This window comes from Mastigoproctus giganteus, chromosome 13 (assembly GCF_048544385.1).
Source record: "Mastigoproctus giganteus isolate SK-2022 chromosome 13, ASM4854438v1, whole genome shotgun sequence".
Classification (NCBI taxonomy): domain Eukaryota; kingdom Metazoa; phylum Arthropoda; class Arachnida; order Uropygi; family Thelyphonidae; genus Mastigoproctus; species Mastigoproctus giganteus.
The window spans coordinates 6339984-6360069 of record NC_143587.1 but is presented as its reverse complement, the minus strand read 5'-3'; the positions used below and the strand labels follow the sequence as shown (position 1 = coordinate 6360069).

General features: G+C 37.6%; 1 protein-coding gene across 1 annotated transcript in view; it reads right to left on the bottom strand.

Annotated features, from left to right (window-relative positions):
• The window catches only part of LOC150075740 (uncharacterized), a 311310-nt gene that overhangs the window by 25681 nt on the left and 265543 nt on the right, over positions 1-20086 (bottom strand). Inside the window, exon 21 of the mRNA XM_090387858.1 lies at positions 9706-9882. Coding sequence (XP_090243984.1) covers positions 9706-9882 — 177 coding nt within the window. The remainder of the gene's footprint in view (positions 1-9705; positions 9883-20086) is intronic.

The window sequence follows — 20086 nt, the reverse complement described above, 5'->3', positions numbered from 1 at the left end:
ATAACAAACACCTACCTCATTTTTCCTTTCCCAGTGTTTATGTCACACCAAACAGACTCAACATTGCATTGTCCACCAACATCAATTGGATGCACTTCCTAGGATTTTATGTGTTTCTTAACTAACAGCATAATCCCTCCTCCCTTCCTGTCCTATCTATCTTTTCTGTACACATTGTACTCCCAAAATTCCAGTTCTGCACTACTTATGTCTGTGTGACATGTCTCTGATATCTCAACAATATCTGCCTTTGATGTCTTGACTAGCACTTCAAGCTCATCGAATTTATTAACTATACTCCTAGCATTGGTGTACATGCAAGTATACATGCACCTGTTTCTAATCTTAGTTACCCTAACAGAGCCCATGCATGTATTAACTTGTTCCACTATGACTCCCAGCAGTGTTGGAAATCAACATTGCCTTACTTTTCAGGCTGCTGCTCAATTGCATTTCAATAGAAGTAGTGCAAGCATCACTTTTACCTCTGCCAGTGGCTACTCTTAGTCCGTGTATCCCCGCAAGCTAGCAGTTTTCCGACCCACCTAACTTGCCTCGATAGCATCAGCAAATATTCTTGCACCCTTTCTATTTAAGTGTATCCCATCCCTGTAGAAGCAGTCTCTCCTATTAACAAGCACAGACCAGGCTAAGAAAAATTCTACCCCTTGAGCCTCGCACAATCCAGGCAGAATTGATCGACAAGATTGCAGACACTTTCAAATTCAACCCTAACTCCCGGCTTTTTTTCAGCATTGACTTGAACTTGTTAAGTAATTCCGCCGGTCTCCTACTCTTAATATCATTAGTGCCTACGTGTACAACAATATCACCCTTTGTGCCCTTAAAGGATGATATCTGCCCTACAACGTCTTCAACCTTTGCCCCTGGCAGACATACCCTGGTCCTGTTCCATCTATCCTTTTTGCACAATATGTTCCCCGTTTCCCTGACAATAGAGTCACCTACAACAACTAGTTCCTTTGGGACCAGTGCAAAATTCTATCTTGGGGGTTGCTGCTGTGTTACTTGATGTTCAAGTGCAAGCTCTGGCATTGATGTGGGCAGCTGAGAGCTTGATGGGCCCTGAATTTAAATCCTTCAAGGGCATCCACCCTGTCCTTCAAGCTCTCATATAAGCCCATAACAAATGCCGAGTTGGCGCCCGGTTTCCTCGCACTCCTTACATTGTGCGTGCGCGCGCACACACACACGCACGCACACGCACACACAGAGAAAGACATTCCCCTTGGCAATATCATGTCCCGTTCCTAATTGGTCCACAAATATCAAACAAGCAGTGCATTTCAATAGACTGTGGTTCAGAGGACAACTGCCCCCCCTCAGTTCTCCCCTGAGCCACAACACTTCCACTAGTTTGAGCCTTTTGCTTTGCTGCTCTGGTCTTAGTCATGATTTCTATTCAAGTTCAATAAAATTCCAATAGAAAATATAACCCTAAACCTATATCCAAATGCAGTTATAACACTATATATAAGTATTTCAGTATGGAATATTATCTCCGAGTTACGTTATATGACTTTCTTAACCCCTGTCAACTTATATGTATTAATTTATGATGTTACGTTTGTAATAACTAGGTCACTATATTTATTTAGTTAGATAGTATGAATCAGAGCTGTAATACTCAATACGTTCTACGTTGATATTAATATTTGTAAAATAATAAGAGGAGTTTACCCCAATATAGTACATAGAACACTTCCGTATGATACTCTCCAGAAATTAGAATGGAAGAAAATTTCCGGAGAGTATCATACGGAAGTGTTCTACGTCCTATATTGAGATAAAATCCTCTTATTATTTAACAAATATTTATTTAGTTAAAAAAGTATAATTCAATTGACAATAAAATTTAATAAGATTAATAAATTTTACTGATTAATTGATACTACTATGCTCGCTATCTAGTTTTCTGTTAAACCTTATGTAGCACACGTTGAATCGTATAACAATGGCGGCAAGTAACGAACGGTTAATCTATGGACACAAGGTACTATTTACTTTCCAAATCGCGCTATCTGAATTCAAAATAAACCACGGAGCTTGACTAGGTCTACTTATAGAAAATAAGACTTAATTAAATTATTTTCTATAATAAGCTACTTATAGAAAATAATTTAATTAAGTCTTATTATTAAAAATGCTAGATGGCAAATTAAAATTCTTTTATTTTGCCATCGTGTTTAGTTGTGCATAACATTTAGCTTCTGCATTAATTTCACAATTAGGCACTGCCTTTAGACCAGCCATTAACAATTCTTAAAATGGGTCAACACCTAACTGCATAGGATAGGTTTAAAATATGTTTTAAATTTCTATGTCATTACTTAATACAAAATGTCCTCCCCACCTTTTCTTACTGCTGAATACATCATGAATTGTCAAATTAACAGAACAAATTAATCTGTGAAAATATCTAAATTCTCCAGATACTTTCTTCATTTCACAAACATATGTGGTCTCAGTTCTAATCTCTATGTCTATTTCCATTTACGGTCTGCCAAATCTGATGTACTTTTTCTGACAGAATCCCAGTTATCGGTTGATTCAACATTGCTCATCTCAGTTGTCTGAATTATTTGCTGTATGATTACTTTTGCCTCAAAGGAGGTACCTGTGCAGTCTGATATTCCCTATCACAGATTTAGTGATTTGGAATTTCCTCTTTTTGATCTTCTATGGCTTAAAATATCTCTACCACATTCTGTCAAATTCATCTGTTGTCTCTATTGTTCTCCCAACTCTACTACTCTATTGGAACTCTTTGACTTCCTCTCTTTGAAACATAACTTTCTCCAGTTCAACTTTCCTAACAGTGAGGTAATTTTTCTTGGTGATTTTAATGTTCACAACTCCATTTTATAGTCACACAGAACCAGCTGGTCGATATGCTGAGGCTTTTGCAATTACTAACGACCTGGTGCAAATTGTTTATTTACCTATCAGAATACCAGACAATCCTAACCACACAGCCAACATGTTTGATCTTCTTCTCACAAACTACCCTTCTAAGTACACAGTTGAGGTGAGTGGTCCTCTAGGCACATCAGATCAAAACTTGGCGATGGTTTCTTCTCCAATGGAGCCTTTCTCTTGTGGACATTCTTAACCACGTGTTGTTTGGCATTACAAGAATGCAAAATGGGATGATCTGTGAGATTTCCTTTCTTCTTTTCCTTGGTTGGATTACTGTTTCAAATCTTTTGATGTAGACGTTTGCTCAGGTCATGTCAGTGAAACTATTCTTGTAGGGATGAAATCCTATATTCCACACTCCACCTTAAATTCTCGTCCTCTATCTCAGTGGTCTCAAACTGGCGACCCGCGGACCGCATCCGGCCACTGAAGCAATTTTACACAGCCCGTGAATACATTTCAATTATGCATTTGTTGTAAATACACTGCTTATAGTTTTAGAGACATAGAGATATGGACTGAGCTTATGTGCGTGACTGCTATTGAAGGAAAAAGAGATAGAATGAATAGGTTGGGGCTTTGTCTTTGTCACTGTATGCTTGTATGCCAGGCCACGTAACTGGGGTAAGGCGGGAGAATTTACCACGTCGGTACAATCAGTAAATTTAGTTTGCCAGCCGACAGTTGGTGGAGCTTCAGTATTCTGGTGTTTCCAATTTTTTCCATTGAGTTGGTACTTCTGATATATATTTTCTTTGAGTCAGTCACTAGTTGGTTAGCTGGATGCACAGCTGCGCAGTTCATATTGCTATATAGATGGAGACAAACTAACGTATGGCTTATAAAACCTGTTTATTTGTGTTTGTTATTAGATCTACAATGTAGATCTAACGATAAATGATAGGTATTGATATAATGTAGATTCTACATTATATCAATACCTATCGTTTAGAATTGTGCATAACTTTTGAGTGTTGCTTTCATACAAAAATTTATCTTGTTAAATTAAAGTTGTAAATAAAATTATAATAGTGATTTTAATTAATAGATTAAACTGCAAGTCATGTCTTTAACAAAGGGTAAAAAAAAGTGGACGAAGAAGGACGTGTTTTTCAAGATAAATGGGAAATTATGTACTTTTGTGGTGTTGTGCGCAATAAAATTGTATGTTTTATTTGTAATAAGGGAATATCAGTTACAAAAGAATACAATTTATGTTGCCATTACGAAATGAATCAAAGAAAAATTTGAAATGTTGGAAGGCAAATTGAGGGAAGAAAAGTTAGTTTCCGAAATCTGGCTTACAACGACAACAAAATTTTTTTTACTGAAGCAAATAAATCCAGTGAAGCAACAGTTCATGCAAGTTTTGCTCTCACGCACATCATTGCAAAATGGTCAAAACCATTTACTGATGGCGAATTCCTTAAAGATTGTGTGATTAAGTCTGCTGAACTTCTTTGTCCTGACAAACAACAATTATTTAAAAATATTAGTTTGTCAGCCAACACGGTAGTGGAATGTATTAACGAAATCGCTAGTGATTTACGATGTCAGTTAAAAGAATGAAGTATAGATTTTGCAGCATTCTCAATAGCAGTTGATGAGAGTACTGTCATCACAGATATAGCACAACTTGCCGTTTTCGTAAGAGGTGTTACTGATGAATTTGAAGTAATTGAGGAATTATTCGAAATAATTCCCATGAAAGGAAAAACTGGTGCACAGGATATTTTTTCTGAAATAAAAACTGTAATAGATAAATATAAATTAAGTTTGGATAAAATGGTTGGATTTGCAAGTGATGGTGCAGCATCTATGGTTGGTAAAAAAAAATGTAGTGGTAAAATTAAGAAATATAGTGAAAGAAGAAAAATTTCAGAATAATTTTTGCACTATATATTGCATTATTCATCAAGAAGCACTTTGTGCCAAAAGTTTGCAGATGGATAATGTTATGGAAACAGTAACTAAAACAGTAAACTTTATCCGTGGATGAGCTCTGAATCATCGAGAATTTGTTGCATTGCTTGAAGAAATTGAAAGTGAGTACGGAGAAATGATTTATTATAACGAGGTGAGGTGGTTAAGTCGAGGAGCTGCATTAAAACGGTTTTTTGATTTAATATATGAAATCAAAATTTTCATGACACAAAAAAATAAAACCATCGATGAGCTACATAATGATACATGGATAACTGATTTAACATTTCTTGTTGACTTAACCGGCCATTTAAATATTCTCAATAAAGAGCTGCAAGGAAAGAATAAACTTATCACTGACATGTATGCTTGTATTAAAGCTTTTAAAGTTAAATTGCAATTATGGGAAACACAACTGGAATCAAAAAAATTCGTACATTTTCTACATCTTAAATCCAGTCCTATTATTTCAAATTAAAAATCTCAAGAATATGCAAGAAAAATAGCATTATTACGACAAGAATTTGAAGAAAGATTTAAAGATTTTAATGATTTGGAGTCAGATTTTACTTTATTTTCCTTACCATTAAAAACGAACGTGAATAACACACCAGAAAATCTACAAATGGAGCTAATTAATTTACAGTGTGATATAAATCTTATTCAAAGATTTGAAGATACAGATTTGATTAACCTTTATTCGTACTTGTCAAAAGATAAATACCCTCAGTTACGAATTTTTGCAATAAGAATAATCGCTTTGTTTGGGAGTACCTTTATATGTGAACAGTTTTTTTCGCAGTTGAAAATTAATAAGTCAAAGAAAAGAACCCGATTGACCGATGAGCATCTACAATCCGTGATGAAGATAGTTTCTAGTAATTTTTCTCCAAGGCTAAAAACTATCAGAATCGAAATGCCATCAAGTGTCAAGTTGTAGTAAGAAATAAAGAAGTTTATAATTATTTACATACAAACATGTATTTTTTCTGTATGTGTCGAAATAAATTTTCAATTAAACTATGTTCGAGGCAAATTAAATTTTAAAAGTAAAATTTCCAAACTTATTATAAACTTGTACAAAACACCGCACCACACACATGAATCACGTGTAACACCAGGTTATAAAGGGGCGGTATCCATGCATTAGGGGTAAGTATGGTGCAATACACACACACACACACACACACACACACACACACACACACACACACACACACACACACACACACACACACACACACACACACACACTTTGTTAAAAAAAAATTCCGGCCCGTCAGCTGCTTTCAGATCGTGCATTCGGCCCGCATGCAATTTGAGACCACTGCTCTATCTAAACCTTGGTTTTCCAATAAGTGTGCTAAGGCTCTTCAAGATACGAATGTTGCATATTGCAATTGGCTTGTATCCAAATCTCTAGGTTCATTTTCTGCCTACACCAAAGCTCACAACAATTGTAAAGCAGTTATTAATTAGTGCAAACTAATTTCGAACATGTTAAGAGAAAACTTGTCCAAATGGTAGTTGAGCATTCTGGTCTCTTGCCAGAAAGCTATTGGATGCAAATTTTGCCATCTCTATTCCCACCACCTGTCAATACCATATGGATCTTTTGTCACTTCAATTAAGATAAAGCTGACCTGCTAACATCCTACCTTTCTTCCAAAGTGTATATTGATGATTTTGGTTAACCGACTCTTATAATTCCGAGAACACTCCATTCAATGCTTTCTGTGGCCTTTGGTCAAAAGGCTGCCAGAAAGATTTTGAACAATCTCAATGCTAAGAAATCTCCAATTTTTCGTTAATTGTTACATTGCAATTCCCTAAATGAAGAAAATCCACAAAGAGGGTCATAGTTTGTTGTGATCCAACTGATGTGGGTGGTCCTGAATAAATAGCTGAACACAAATTTCAAACAATTAAACCTTTCCAAAGCAGCAAAGCATTTACTTATTTCAAGTATTAAGTTGAAATTAATATTAAAAACACTTAAAACTGGTAGGTGTTACACAATTATTATTATTATTTTAATAGTAGTTGAGTTTATTACTCATTTTGTCTTTAGACAAAATACACACACATATATAGGTATATATGTGTGTGTGTGTGTATCAAATTGTAGCAGGGTGCTTAATGATTTTGTAATAACTGAGAGCAAAGTGGAGGAGAAATTGTTGAAGTTAAACATAAGAAAGGCACCTGGGGTAGATGGGATCTATTCAGATATATTAAAGGAGGTGGCAAAGGAACTGAGAAAACCATTAACCATAATTATGAGAGCCTCCTTGGAGATGTGCAAATGTATCCCCAATTCACAAAGGGGGATCGAAGGGTGACATGACTAATTACAGACCAGTTAGTTTAAGTTCTGTTGTGGGGAAATAATGGAGTCACTGGTTAAAGATGCATTGCAGGATCATCTAGACAAGATTGCAGCATTACTTCAGACACAGCATGGGGTTTGTTAAGGGAAAGTCCTGTCTGACCAATTTGATTGGATATTATGATGTGGTTGCAAAGGAACTGGATGCAAAAAATAATTTTGATATCATATACTTGGATTTCAGGAAAGCTTTTGACACTCTTGAGCATGGAAGACTATTGTACAAATTGGAGCAGAATGGTATTAAGGGTAAGTTACTACAATGGATAAAAGGATGGTTGAGTGGGAGAAAACAGAGGGTGGTAATCAATGGGCGCTGCTCTTCATGGACTGATGTTATTAGTGGAGTCCCAAAGGGTTCGGAGATGGGTCCAATGTTTTTTGTATATTTATCAATGATATTGATGAAGGTATATCAGGCTTAGTGTCAAAGTTTGCAGATGATATAAAAGTTGGCAGGGTTGTTAATGACAGTGTGCTACTGCAACAGGATCTAGAAAATTTGGGAAGACAGGCTGAGAAGTGGCAACTGAAGTTTAACATTGATAAATGCAAAGTACTGCATATGGGTAGAAGTAACTCCAGAGGAATGTACCAACTGTGTGGTACTACACTTAAGGTGGTAGAAAATGAAAAAGACCTGAGAGTAATTGTGCAGTCAGATATGAAGTTTTCCGAACAATGCAGACAGGCTATTATGATGTGGTTACATCATAATAGCCTGTCATGGGGTTTTGTCAATGATATACAGGAATTTTTCTAGCAAGGAAAAGGAGGTGATTGTCCCTCTGTATAAGGCAATGGTCAGGCCAGGCCTTGAGTACTGCGTATAGGTCTGGAGGCCTCATTTTAGGAAGGATGTAGATTTGCTTGAGCGTGTACAGAGAAGGGCAACGAGATTGGTGAGGGGAATGAAGGGATCCTCTTACCAAGAGAGGCTTAAGTTCTGCAAATTGCAGTGATCTGATTGAGGTGTAAGGCCTTGAATGGGTTGAGCACGCTAAATTCTAATGGGATTCTTCACACTTGTTCAGATTACGAACCTAAGGGGGGTATAAATTCAAATTGAGGAAAGACAGATGTAGAATAGATGTGTGGAAATTTGCCTTTAGCCAGTGGGTGGTTAATTGCTGGAACAAACTTCTGTCTGTCGTTGTGAAAGTTGATAGGTTAAATAAATTTGTGGAGGAACTGGACAAACATTTAGAGGGAATGGTTGTGTGAATTTTTTTTTTTTTTTTTTTGGCTGATGCTACATAAGCTTGCTTTCTTGCACCACATGCAACAATTACTATTACTATATTTGTGGACTGATTTGCATGCTGTTTGGGCTGAAAAACTCAGAATAGCTGATGGGGAAACTTGCTCCTTCCACCTGAGATCAGCTAACTACAACCTCAATTGAAGAAGACTTTAGAAATTGCTCCAGTTTATTGATGGGAATCAAATTCAGACCTCTCCAAGCAAATGGTATGTGATAAAGTATCATGACCTATTCCTCAACAGGAAAATTCCCCAGCCAAAAAATAAGTTGACAAGACTTCTCTGTGGTTCTGCATTTTCTGATAAACTGCTTTTTTTTCTTTTTTTTTTTTTACCCATAGAGGACTATGCTACCATAATGGCCTCCAAGTGAATGCTTGTGTCTGTATACGTGTTTTGTCTGTAGAAGTTTGTTCAAGGGGCAATTTGTGAAAACCAAGAATAACTCATGAGGGAAAAACCTACCCCTCCACCTGAAATCAGCTAACAAAAGCCTTGATTGAAGAGAACTTTAGAAATTCTTTCAGTGACCAATGACAACTGAGCCTGTCCCTCTCGAAATGAGTGAGAGATAGCAATGTACCACACAAACTAAGCTGGCACAGAGGACAAGCCTTTCAACAGTCAAATTTAAAGTACAGTTTCTGCTTATTTGGCGATATTTTCCTCATATAACTTGGGTCTTAGACACAGATTTAGAGCTTCCTATACTCAGATTTTTTGTCCAGTAAACAGCAAATTGACCACAGAATACAAACAATTTACAGACATTATATACAGCACAATATGGCCTAAGTTGCTGATGTGCCTAAAACACCCTACAATATTACAAAGTTGTAGGGCATTTTAGGCAGTGCTTCTACTAGGAAATATCCTGTCTCTCTCTATAAAATTTAGACTCCATGAATTTTTGGGTCTTAGCTGAAAATTATGGAGCATGAATATAATTTGCAAAATTTTTCAAATAGAAAAGAAATTTTCTTTCAGCATGCAAAGATGATCACTTTTTTTTTTTAACAAGATGTTTTTACTAGAAAAACTATTTTATATTCACATCAGTAAGGCAATTCATCAAACAATAAACAAGCTTGAAGTTATCGAAAAACTTTTCTAAACAACAAGCAAATGTTTATGAAAAAATTCATTTACTTTTACTTAAAAAGCAGATGCAAGATATTGTAAATGAATACCTTAGAATTGTCTAAAGATTCGGGTGAAGGTGTGGCAAATTTCATTGCTAAATTCTTCACTGAAGGAAGAGAAGGACAATCTTCATCTTCTGAGGTAGCCATATCTTGTTTACTTTTCCGACGTTTTGCTTGAAGAGCTTGTTTCACTTTCTCTACTTCTTTTTCAACCCACGATATCTTGAAATAACCAATGTAATGTTATTTTTCATAAGGAAACAAAAAAAAAAAAAAAAAAAATTAGTTTCATTTGATTTTCACACACCCTGAAATTAGTACTAAAAAAAAATATTAAAATCTATCTACTATTCTGCTATTTAATGATAAACACAATTTTAAAAGTAAAATTCAATTATTAATTATGAAGTTTGAAGAGTGACTTTTTAGTGATCATGTTGGTCACCAAAAAGGTTGCATGAAGTTATAAATGGTAAATCTTATGGCAAAAAATAAAAATGTCAAAAGAATAATTTTTTTAGTCATACTATGTTCTTCGGTACCTTTCAAGTAAATTCTAAAGGATAGGCGAATTTCTTAAATGGAACACTAATTCAGTATTCTACTGAAGTTTGAAGTGGACTGAGCCATAGTCAAAATGAAACTCAGGTTTTTTTTTTTCATTATGGTGGCCTCCAAGCACAAAAGGTATAAAAACCTATAGTACATGGTACTGTGTGAGTGTGTTGCAAATTGAGAAGACAATTGATGAAGCAGGACTTGAATTTCAATGGACAGTGAATGAATTAATGTTGGCTAGTTGAGGCATGTGTCAGGACTGGTTTAGAAGAGAGAGATGTGGAATTATTATACAAAGGGTGCAATTTTAGAACAGAACTCATGAAATATCTACAGGAAAGGTAAGCACCAGAAAATTAATGTCTGTGAATGTATTAGTATAGTGGCAATTGATGGAGAATGGAGTCTAGAGAACGGCAGAGATAACACAGAAAATTTAAGAACCAGCAGCTTCTCGTTTGAGCATGTTCAAAATTTCGCCTATCTAGGTTCGCAGATAAACCAGTTCAACTCTATTACTAATGAAATTAAGTCCCGTATCCTGAGTGGAAACAGATGCTTCTATGCACATGAAAAAACTAATGAAGTCCAGAGTATTGAACAGACATTTAAAATTAAGAATATACAAAAATCTCATTAGACCAGTTGTAACATATGGTTGTGAAGCTTTGATACTAACGAGTAAAGATAAGCAGTTGTTGAGAGTGTTTGAGCATAGAATTTTGCAAAAGGTCTTTGAGCCCGTACAAGACTGATGGATCCCGAAGGATCAGAATGAACCATGAACTCAACAATCTTATTCAGGGTGCAGACATTGTCAGATTTGTGAAGAGCCAGAAACTTGCTTGGTTGGGACATGTTATGAGAATGGATGACAGCAGAACAACTAAGAGGATAATGAAATGGAAACCTACTGGTAGGAGGGCAAGAGGAAGACTGCAGAAAAGATGGATGGATGACATAGAAGAGGAGTTAAAGATAATGAGAATAAGAAGTTGCAGAAGTTTTACTTCTGGGAGGGCTTACTGGTGGAACATTGTTGAAAAGGCTAAGCAAGCTTATAGAGAATCAGCCAAAAAAAAAAAAAAAACCCTACATACTTCACCCATCCATATCCTCCAAATATTTGTCTAGTTTTTCACTGAATTTAGAACTGAATTTACAACTATCTGCTGGCTGAAGACAAACTTCAGCATATCTATCCTGCAACCATCCTTCAACTTGAATTTGTGCCCTCTTATATGTATAGTCTCAGCAAGAGGAAGAATGCCATTAACGGTGAGGTTATGCAATCAATTCAAGGCATTGAGCACCTCATGGGTGCCTAGTCTCCAGATGCAGCAATCTGCAGAACTGAAGCCTTTCGTGATAAGAGTACCCTTTTGTTCCCTTCACTAATCATATTGTCCTTCTCTGCACATATTCCAGCAGATCTACATCATTCCTAAAATGAGGCCTTCAAACCTTTATACAGTAGTCAAGTTGCAGCACAACCATGGCCTTGTACAAAGGGATAATCACCTTCTTATACCTGCTAGCAAAGATCCTGTATATCACATACAGGAACTTTGAGTTGTCCTGGCAGCATTTCTGCACTGCTCAGTGAACATATCTGACTGAACAATTAACCACGGGTCTTTTTGGATATGGTGTACACATGGTAAGAATATACCCAGATCCTTGACATAGCGTGGCCTTGACAATGCCTCCTGTATACACACTACTCTGACTCCCTCCAGTCACTATCTGGCAGAGTAGAGGTAGAAAGATTATACACTAGCTGATCCAGAAGCCTCCTAGAGAGTTACCAATAGGTTCGGTCGGTTGTACTAACTAGCAGCCGGCCTGCGAACACCGTTTTAGAGCTGTACCCTCGAAATGTAAGGAAGATTGGACCTCGCCACGATGTTCATCATAACCTCAAAGTCATCAATCATACTGCATGATGGAAGAGATGGGGAAGGGTTGGCCAGAACTTAGCTCTGGAGCCAAAACATGGGTTCCACCACTTCAAGCCTCCAATAATCAAATTACTGGTATTGCACCGGTTCATGAGAGTCATCTACCACATAGTACTGCCTGATAACAGAGAGGAGCGGGATTCCGTCATGTGGTGTGTGTGCCACACCTCCACCCCTACTTACGTTGGTTCACACCTGGGTGGTCACCCACCGTGTGCTTGTGCATGGAGGTTATACCCAGGATTACTAACAGTCCCACCATCTTGAAGGTGCAAGCAGAGGATTTGGCTGTCACAGACCGTCCGGGCATCACCGAAATTGGGTCCACTTGACTTGAGTGTCACCCGAATATCAGTTCCATCAGTGTTTCAGACTCCCAGGTAGCAAGTACAGCTTGTCTGGCATATCTGAGAGAATGTCTGTGACAACCTCAAGGACCATTTTGTGAGAAATACGATAGAACCGAGTTTCAGGAGGTCAGAAGTTAAGTTTTTCTTTACTCCATTAAATATTTACCCATATTTAATTGTAAAAGGAGGTTACATAGTTTCTATCTGTATGGTAAAATTTATACTATATATATACACAGTGGAATCTTGTTAATACCAAGTTCAAGGGACCTAAATATTCATGTTTTGTAATAACAAGGTTTGTAGTAACGAGGTCCGACAAAAGTGTCAAAATTTTAACGTTTTTTTTTTTTTTTTTTGGTACATAAAGTAAAGTGCAGCCATCATCAACCCACTGCAGGATGGAAGCCTCCTCAACAATTCATGCTGAGGGAAATGGACCATAATCTGCCACGCTGGTCCAGTGCGGGTTGGCAGATCGACCGTATTCAGCAGTCAGGGGCTTGAACCCCAGTCTACTCAAAGAGCGTGTGCTACTGCACTCCAGCTCCTGCCCACTCGGCTACGGAGGCCGTAGGCTTTTTGGTACATACTGTATATCTAAGAATAATAATAAATAATAATAATATCAAAAATAAATTAATAAAATAAAATGAAAACAAAAGCCTTGTCTAACAATACAGTAATAGGAATAACATTTTTTAAAGATTTTATTTTGTTTGTAAATAAACTAAGAGAAAAGCAATATTAACGGAAATGAAAATATTGTACAATATATATTTTGATATATACGATATGTTAGTATCACAATAAAAAGAATTACAATCTTAATATAAAAGGATACATACAAACCATTAACTTTTTAATAAATTAAACTAATTTAAAAAAGAATCCAATGTTGTTTGTACAGTTTTTGTTCTATATGTATTTTTAACTACAGCACAGACGTTATCAAATGCAATAGTTGTTTCTTTATCAACCTTACTGCAGGCCAACACATTATTATGTTCAATGCATTTTGGCATCTTTTTAAGATAGCAGTGTGTGCGCTTCTTCACTTTCGCTGTCACCGGTAACAAAAACATCATTGTTTTGTTTGGTACCCAGCAGCTCTTCTGGTGTTGGCATTGCAGTGGTAGCAACTTCATCATCCACCTTCACAAACTCTTCATATTTGCCAACAAAATCCATATGCTCCTTCAAATTCCTGCACTCCTCAGTGTTGCTATCATATTCGTCTGCTAGACCATGTTTTTAGATGATATTCTCTCCAAAGTCACTCTTTCTGAAGCAGTTGATTATTATACTTGAGGTAATACTTTCCCAAGCAATAAGATTACGGATAGCATCCAAGACATTCCAATTTGGCTGCAAATTGTTCCCTCCTCCTATGTTGCGGATCAAGTACCTTATCAGGCAGGTTCTATATGCTCTCTTGAGGTTATAAACAATGCCTTGATCCAGTGGTTGCATCAAACTGGTGGTATTGGGGGGGGTAAAAACAACAGCCATATATTTGTCAAACTAAGTGTCTCGGCAGAAGGTGCTATACAACGGTCTAGAATCATCAAAATATTCCTTTTTTCTGAGGTCATTCTTCTGTCCAATTTTGATAACCAAGACTGAAAGATTTTGACCGTAAGCCAAGCACTTCTATTGGCCTCAATCACAGGGAAGTTGGTTAATTGCTTTAAAACATCTTGGCTTGGAAAATTTACCAATCACAAGTGGATGTAGTTTTGTATTGCTATCTGAATTGCAGCATAATAGAACAGTGAGTCTGTTTATTTAATTTTCCACCACAACAAGACTCTCCTCGAATAGGAAATGTTTTGTTTGGCAGAAAATTATAAAATAATCCCGTCTCGTCAAGATTAAAAATATCCTTTCCCTCATATTTTTCAAGAATGGACCGTACAGAACACAACCAGTCTGTAGGGTTTACTTTGTTGACTAATTCAGACTTACCGCAAACATTTCTTGAAACCAAGTTATTCCTGTTTTTAAATCTTTGGAGCCAGCACTGCTGCATTTGAAGTCACTAATCCCATGTTGCTGAGCTAGATATTTTGCCTTTTCTTGCAAAATCAGACCTGAAATTTGCAAAATAGATGCACACATTTGTTGGTACCACTCGAAGAGTTTTGTTTCAACTCCTTGTGTTTTGCACCACAAATTCGTTTTCTGTTTTTCATCGCTGCTCCAGTGTCACGCACTTCAAGTCTTTTTTGGTTTTTCAGTATTGTAGATAAAGTAGGTAAAGGGATGTTGTATTCCTTTGCAATGTCCGTTTTGCTTCTTTCCATCCTATCAGCCTCTTGTATAATATTTAGTTTAATTTCCAGGCTTAATTCTGTCCATCTACATTTTGTCACCATAACACTGCTAGATAATATTTAACATAAACAAATTTTAAATTAATTTAAAGACAAGTTCCGAAAAAAGGCATCAGATCAGATAAAATGGCACAAAAAATAGATTTCCAAAAGACTCTTTGAATTGGGGTAACAATTGCAACTGACCTTATTCCCGTGGAGAGTGAGGGAGTGATGTAAAAAACTTAGAAAAACTTTTTATTCTTTTGTTAATTTAACAACTCATCCTTCAGAAAGATGTTTTTCAGCGTGCACTTGATGTTGTAGCTACAATAAACTGCTTTTGTTAACAAAAAACTTTTGTTAACAAGTCAGTGCCATACTTTGGGAAGTAGGGAGCCAGGTGGCCAGGGGGCAATAATTGGACTGCTCTGCTAAGATTTGTATTAAACATACAAAATGACAATATTTATTTCTCACGGGGTGAAAAAGAACTTTGTATTGCATATTAACCGAATTTTAAAATAAACAAATATATTTACATAGAAAAGCCTATCCTTTTCACAGGGGAATGGTATGTGATTCATATAAACGAGTACTTTGTATAAACCGAGTTTGTATTAACGAGATTTTACTGTACATGTGTGTGTATATACACAGGGTTGTGAAAATTAAGGTATCCCTATGTAGAGGGCTCTGGAGCGAGTTCTAAGGCTCGTACTGAAGGGAAATTTAGAGGTACAATAAACAATGCGCTTCACATTTATTAGAAAAAAAATATATAGTTAAAAAATCTGTCACTGTATGGTGCGTAACTACCTTAGTTATGATTATGCAAATAACATAAGTTATTTGCATAATCGTAAGTTATTGCCACAGAGCCACTACTCAGTTCTACTGTACTGTATAAAAGCAAAACAGTTTCTTCAAAATCATACAATAGATGTATGCCTGCACTACAGCAGCAATGCCAACAACATTGCAGGAAAAGGCGCTATTAGTGACACTGTACTATCAGAATAGCAACAATGCAGCTGCGGCTACAGAATTCCAAAGCAGATAAGGTGTCAGAAGCAGAGAAGGCCCATGTGGACCTATGACTGTTTGTGCTGTCTGCAAAATGATTGCGAAATTTGAAGCAACAGGACATCTTGGTGTTCAACCAGGTAGACGTCAAAAACAAGAGGACTCATCTTGTGTTGAAGATGTGGCTATGGCTGTCGTGGATTTATCAAGTCAATCTCTATGTGGTAGAGCAAGTGTGCCAGCTGTTTCTGGTGAAGTGGACATGCTGTATTCCACTATAAGGCTAGTAATGCATCAGGTGCTGTGGTACTATCCTTACAAGATGCACATGCTACAGCAGCTAAAGCATGATGATGCAGATATTCGTTTCACATACGTACTTCAGTTTCTGGCATGAATGACAGTGGATATCACTTAGTCATGGAACATCCTTTGGAGTGATTAAGCCCACTTCTGCTTAAATGGACAAGTGAATATGTACAACTGTCACATTTGGGCAACAGAAAACCGTCGAGTTATCCAAAAGGTCCTGTTGCATTCTCCAAAAGTGACAGTGTGGTGTGGATTTACGGCCACATTCACGACTGGGCCATATTTTGTTAAACAGGTAACACCGACTGGACCCCGCACCTGTTTCATCTCTGCACAGCGATATTATGAAATGTTGGCAAATTTCGCAATACCAGAGCTGCAACAACAACATGGGTGCCTTCAGGATACCATATTCGTGCAAGATGGTGCACCACCCCACGTCCACAATTGTGACCAAAGATTGCTAAGGCAACACTTTACAGACGAATGGGTTATCAGCCGTTGTTTCCAGACATCTTGGCCACCCCAATCACCGGACCTCACCCCGTGCGACTTCTGGTTGTGGGGTTTTTTGAAGAACCAGATGTACCGGGAAGGATATCAAACTCTGGCAGATATGAAGGACAGCATTAGACATCATGTGCTGGCTATTCCAGTTGACACGTTACGTTCCGCTATAGAAAATGCTGTTCTTCGAATGGAAACTGTTGTTGACCAAAATGGAGGACACACACTGAACAATTGCAGTGCTGCTTAAGTGATTTGTATTGCCACAGCGCCATATAGTGACAAATTTTGTAAATATAAATTTTTGTTTCAATAAATGGCGAGCGCATTCTTTATTGTACCTGTTGTCCAAATTTCTCTTCAGTACAAGCCTTAGAACTCGCTCCAGAGCCCTCTACATAGGGATACTTTAATTTTAACAACCCTGTGTGTGTGTGTGTGTGTGTGTGTGTGTGTGTGTGTGTGTGTGTGTGTGTGTGTGTGTGTGTGTGTGTGTGTGTGTCCAGGGTATAGCAACCCATTTTTATTGACATACTTGTAATTTCCAACACATTTTTATTAACATACTGCTCGTATTTTCCAACACATGTAATGGTATAAACACATCATTTCATTTATATAGGTTCCTTCCGACATCAGAAGCAACCCCCCCCCCACAAGCATAAATATAAACCCACCCATGCCTTTCAAAACACTCGCATTGACACAGGATATATTGCCTACAGCAATTTCACCATCACACTATAGTATACAAAAGGCGCGACTCCGCAGTATAATCTTATCAACATATAAAACAACCAGAAGGCAGGAATTTACCCCCCTTTCAGTCTGACCACCATAGTACAAGACGGAAATAAGAACCTTTCTCATTTATTCTGATACATACCCGTTGGGCTTTGTGTCACCTAACCCAGTTTGCTGTTTCAGACAACACGTTGGCAAAATTTAAATTTAAATTTAAAAATTTATGTAAATTAAACTAAACACATTATCCAATCTCATTGATTTTCTATCAATTTAAATTATACTATCACTTAAAAATTTATAACTGGCAAAACTGGTACGGGGACAAGAGAAACGGGTAGGTATGAGACATTCCTTTAGTCTGGCTATCGTTCTGCTCAAAGCCCCCGATGAAGTAGCAGATTGATGGCCAAGTGAGGGAATGTTATTGAAATTTACTTTGTTTATTAGCATTTTTATTGTTATTTTCATTATTTTAACATCATATTATTTTTAATACCATTTCATTTATATGGATGAGTTTGTTTCTAGTGCATGTTTTTCATACTCATGACTAGATCCACACTCATCCATTATTTTGTATGTGGTAGATGACTTTCATCAACTGGTGAAATACCACCACTTTACTACCAATTTTAGACACACACACCAACCGTTTATGACTGGTTGAATAATGAAATAAAATAAAATAAAATGATAGAAAAGACTGTAAAATAATATTTACAAAAAACTTTTAATCATTTACAAAAAACTAAACTATAACAAAAGTAAAATAAGTTAAAATGCATTAAAATATAAATATAAAAGCAATAAAAAGACGATAAAAAACACTAGAGCTTTCGGAGGTGTCTTCCTCCTTCCTCAGTAATAGTGAGACTTAAATGACACATCCTTAAATACCAGGTTCACGGCACACGTGGATGACCAGGCGCATACTCAGCATTCCTTTCACTTGTACCGGAACCGGAAGTGGGCTGGACACGTGGAAAATTAAAACGTTTGTCTCTTGTCAAAACCACCGCCTCAAAAAGGGGGTGAAGCCTAACTCCCCTGTCTCTGTTTATACTATTGTTACCAGAGGATCCAATCCACAGACTTTCCAGCCACTTGCGGTCCCAGAATCTGTGCGCCCGGTCCAGGATGACAGCGTTGTCGGGGGAGATCTGGTGTTGTTTTTCCCAATAGTGCTCGGCAATGGCGGATTTATTGAGCTCTGCAGTCCGTATCGCTCGTGAATGTTCTCCCAGACGGTCCTTGAGACGCCGTCCTGTCTCCCCCACGTAACATTCCCCACAATCCGGGCATGTGATCTCATACACGACCCCACTACTAGAATCCCTAGTAATGGGGTCTTTGACCTGTGACACTACTGTGTGCAACCTCCGGCCTGGAAGCTGCACACAGCGTGTCTGAAAGTCGCGAAGCATCCTCGCAATGCGATCTGACAGGCCCGGATAGTAGGGAACATACACTGTGGTAAGCGGTACAGGCGGAACTACCCGATTGGGCTCTTCCTCTCTGTTGTATTCATCAATGACCCTCTGGGGGTAACCGCACCTCATAAGATCCGTCGTGATTTGCCTAATTTCCTTCTCCCTCTCCTCAGGGGTACTGCAATGCGTTCTCACCCTACCCAAAAGTGCTCTGGCCACACTATTCTTATGTTGGACAGTCTGTGCCGTCCTATAATGTGTGTACTGGCCCCTACACATTGGTTTCCTATAAACCTTAGTTCTAAGTCTGGGGCCTTCCCTATATACATTATGTCCAGAAATGGGAGGGTACCATCTATTTCTACCTCCGAGGTAAATTTTATGAAGGGGGAGAAACCATTGAGAAACGAGACCACATCTTCCTCTCTCCCCTTCCTTACAATAGTAAACGTGTCATCAACATATCGTTTCCACTTACGCATAGGGAACTCCAATCTTGCGAAAACCCTATTCTCAAATTCCTCCATAGCCAGATTTGCAACAATGGCGATGATTGGAGAACCCATGGCTGTACCGTGAACCTGTTTATACATCACTCCTTGGAAAACCAAGGTTGTACTAGAAAGACATAATTCAACAGCACCACATATATCTTCTATGTTTAGGTGGGATCTAGCACTTAAAGTATTATCATTTTGTAAAGCCAACCTTACACATTCTACCCCATGTGCTATGGGGATACAAGTAAATAATGATATAACATCTAATGACATCATCATCTCGTCCTCCCCTATTTCTTGACTCCTTACAAAGTTCACAAATTCCGCACTGTCTCCAATGACCAACGTGGACCGCCCCACAACTGGGGAAATCAGCTGCGCCAGATATTTAGATAAAGCATACGTAGGGCTACCAATGAAGGAAACTATGGGCCGTAATGGAACATTCTCCTTGTGTGTCTTAGGTAACCCATAAAATCTGGGCAGTCGACACCCTGTTGCATGCATGGACCAATACTTGTCCTTTGGAATCTTTTCCATCTTTAGCCAGGAAAGTAGCATCTTATTTACACGCTGTTCTAAGCTAGCCAAGGGGTTTCTGTGAACAATCTTATAAGTACAATTATCACCTAATAAGTCTAACGCTTTCTTGTGGTAATCTTCTTTGTTTAATATCACAGTTGATCTGCCTTTATCTGCTGGTAGGATTATAATATCTTC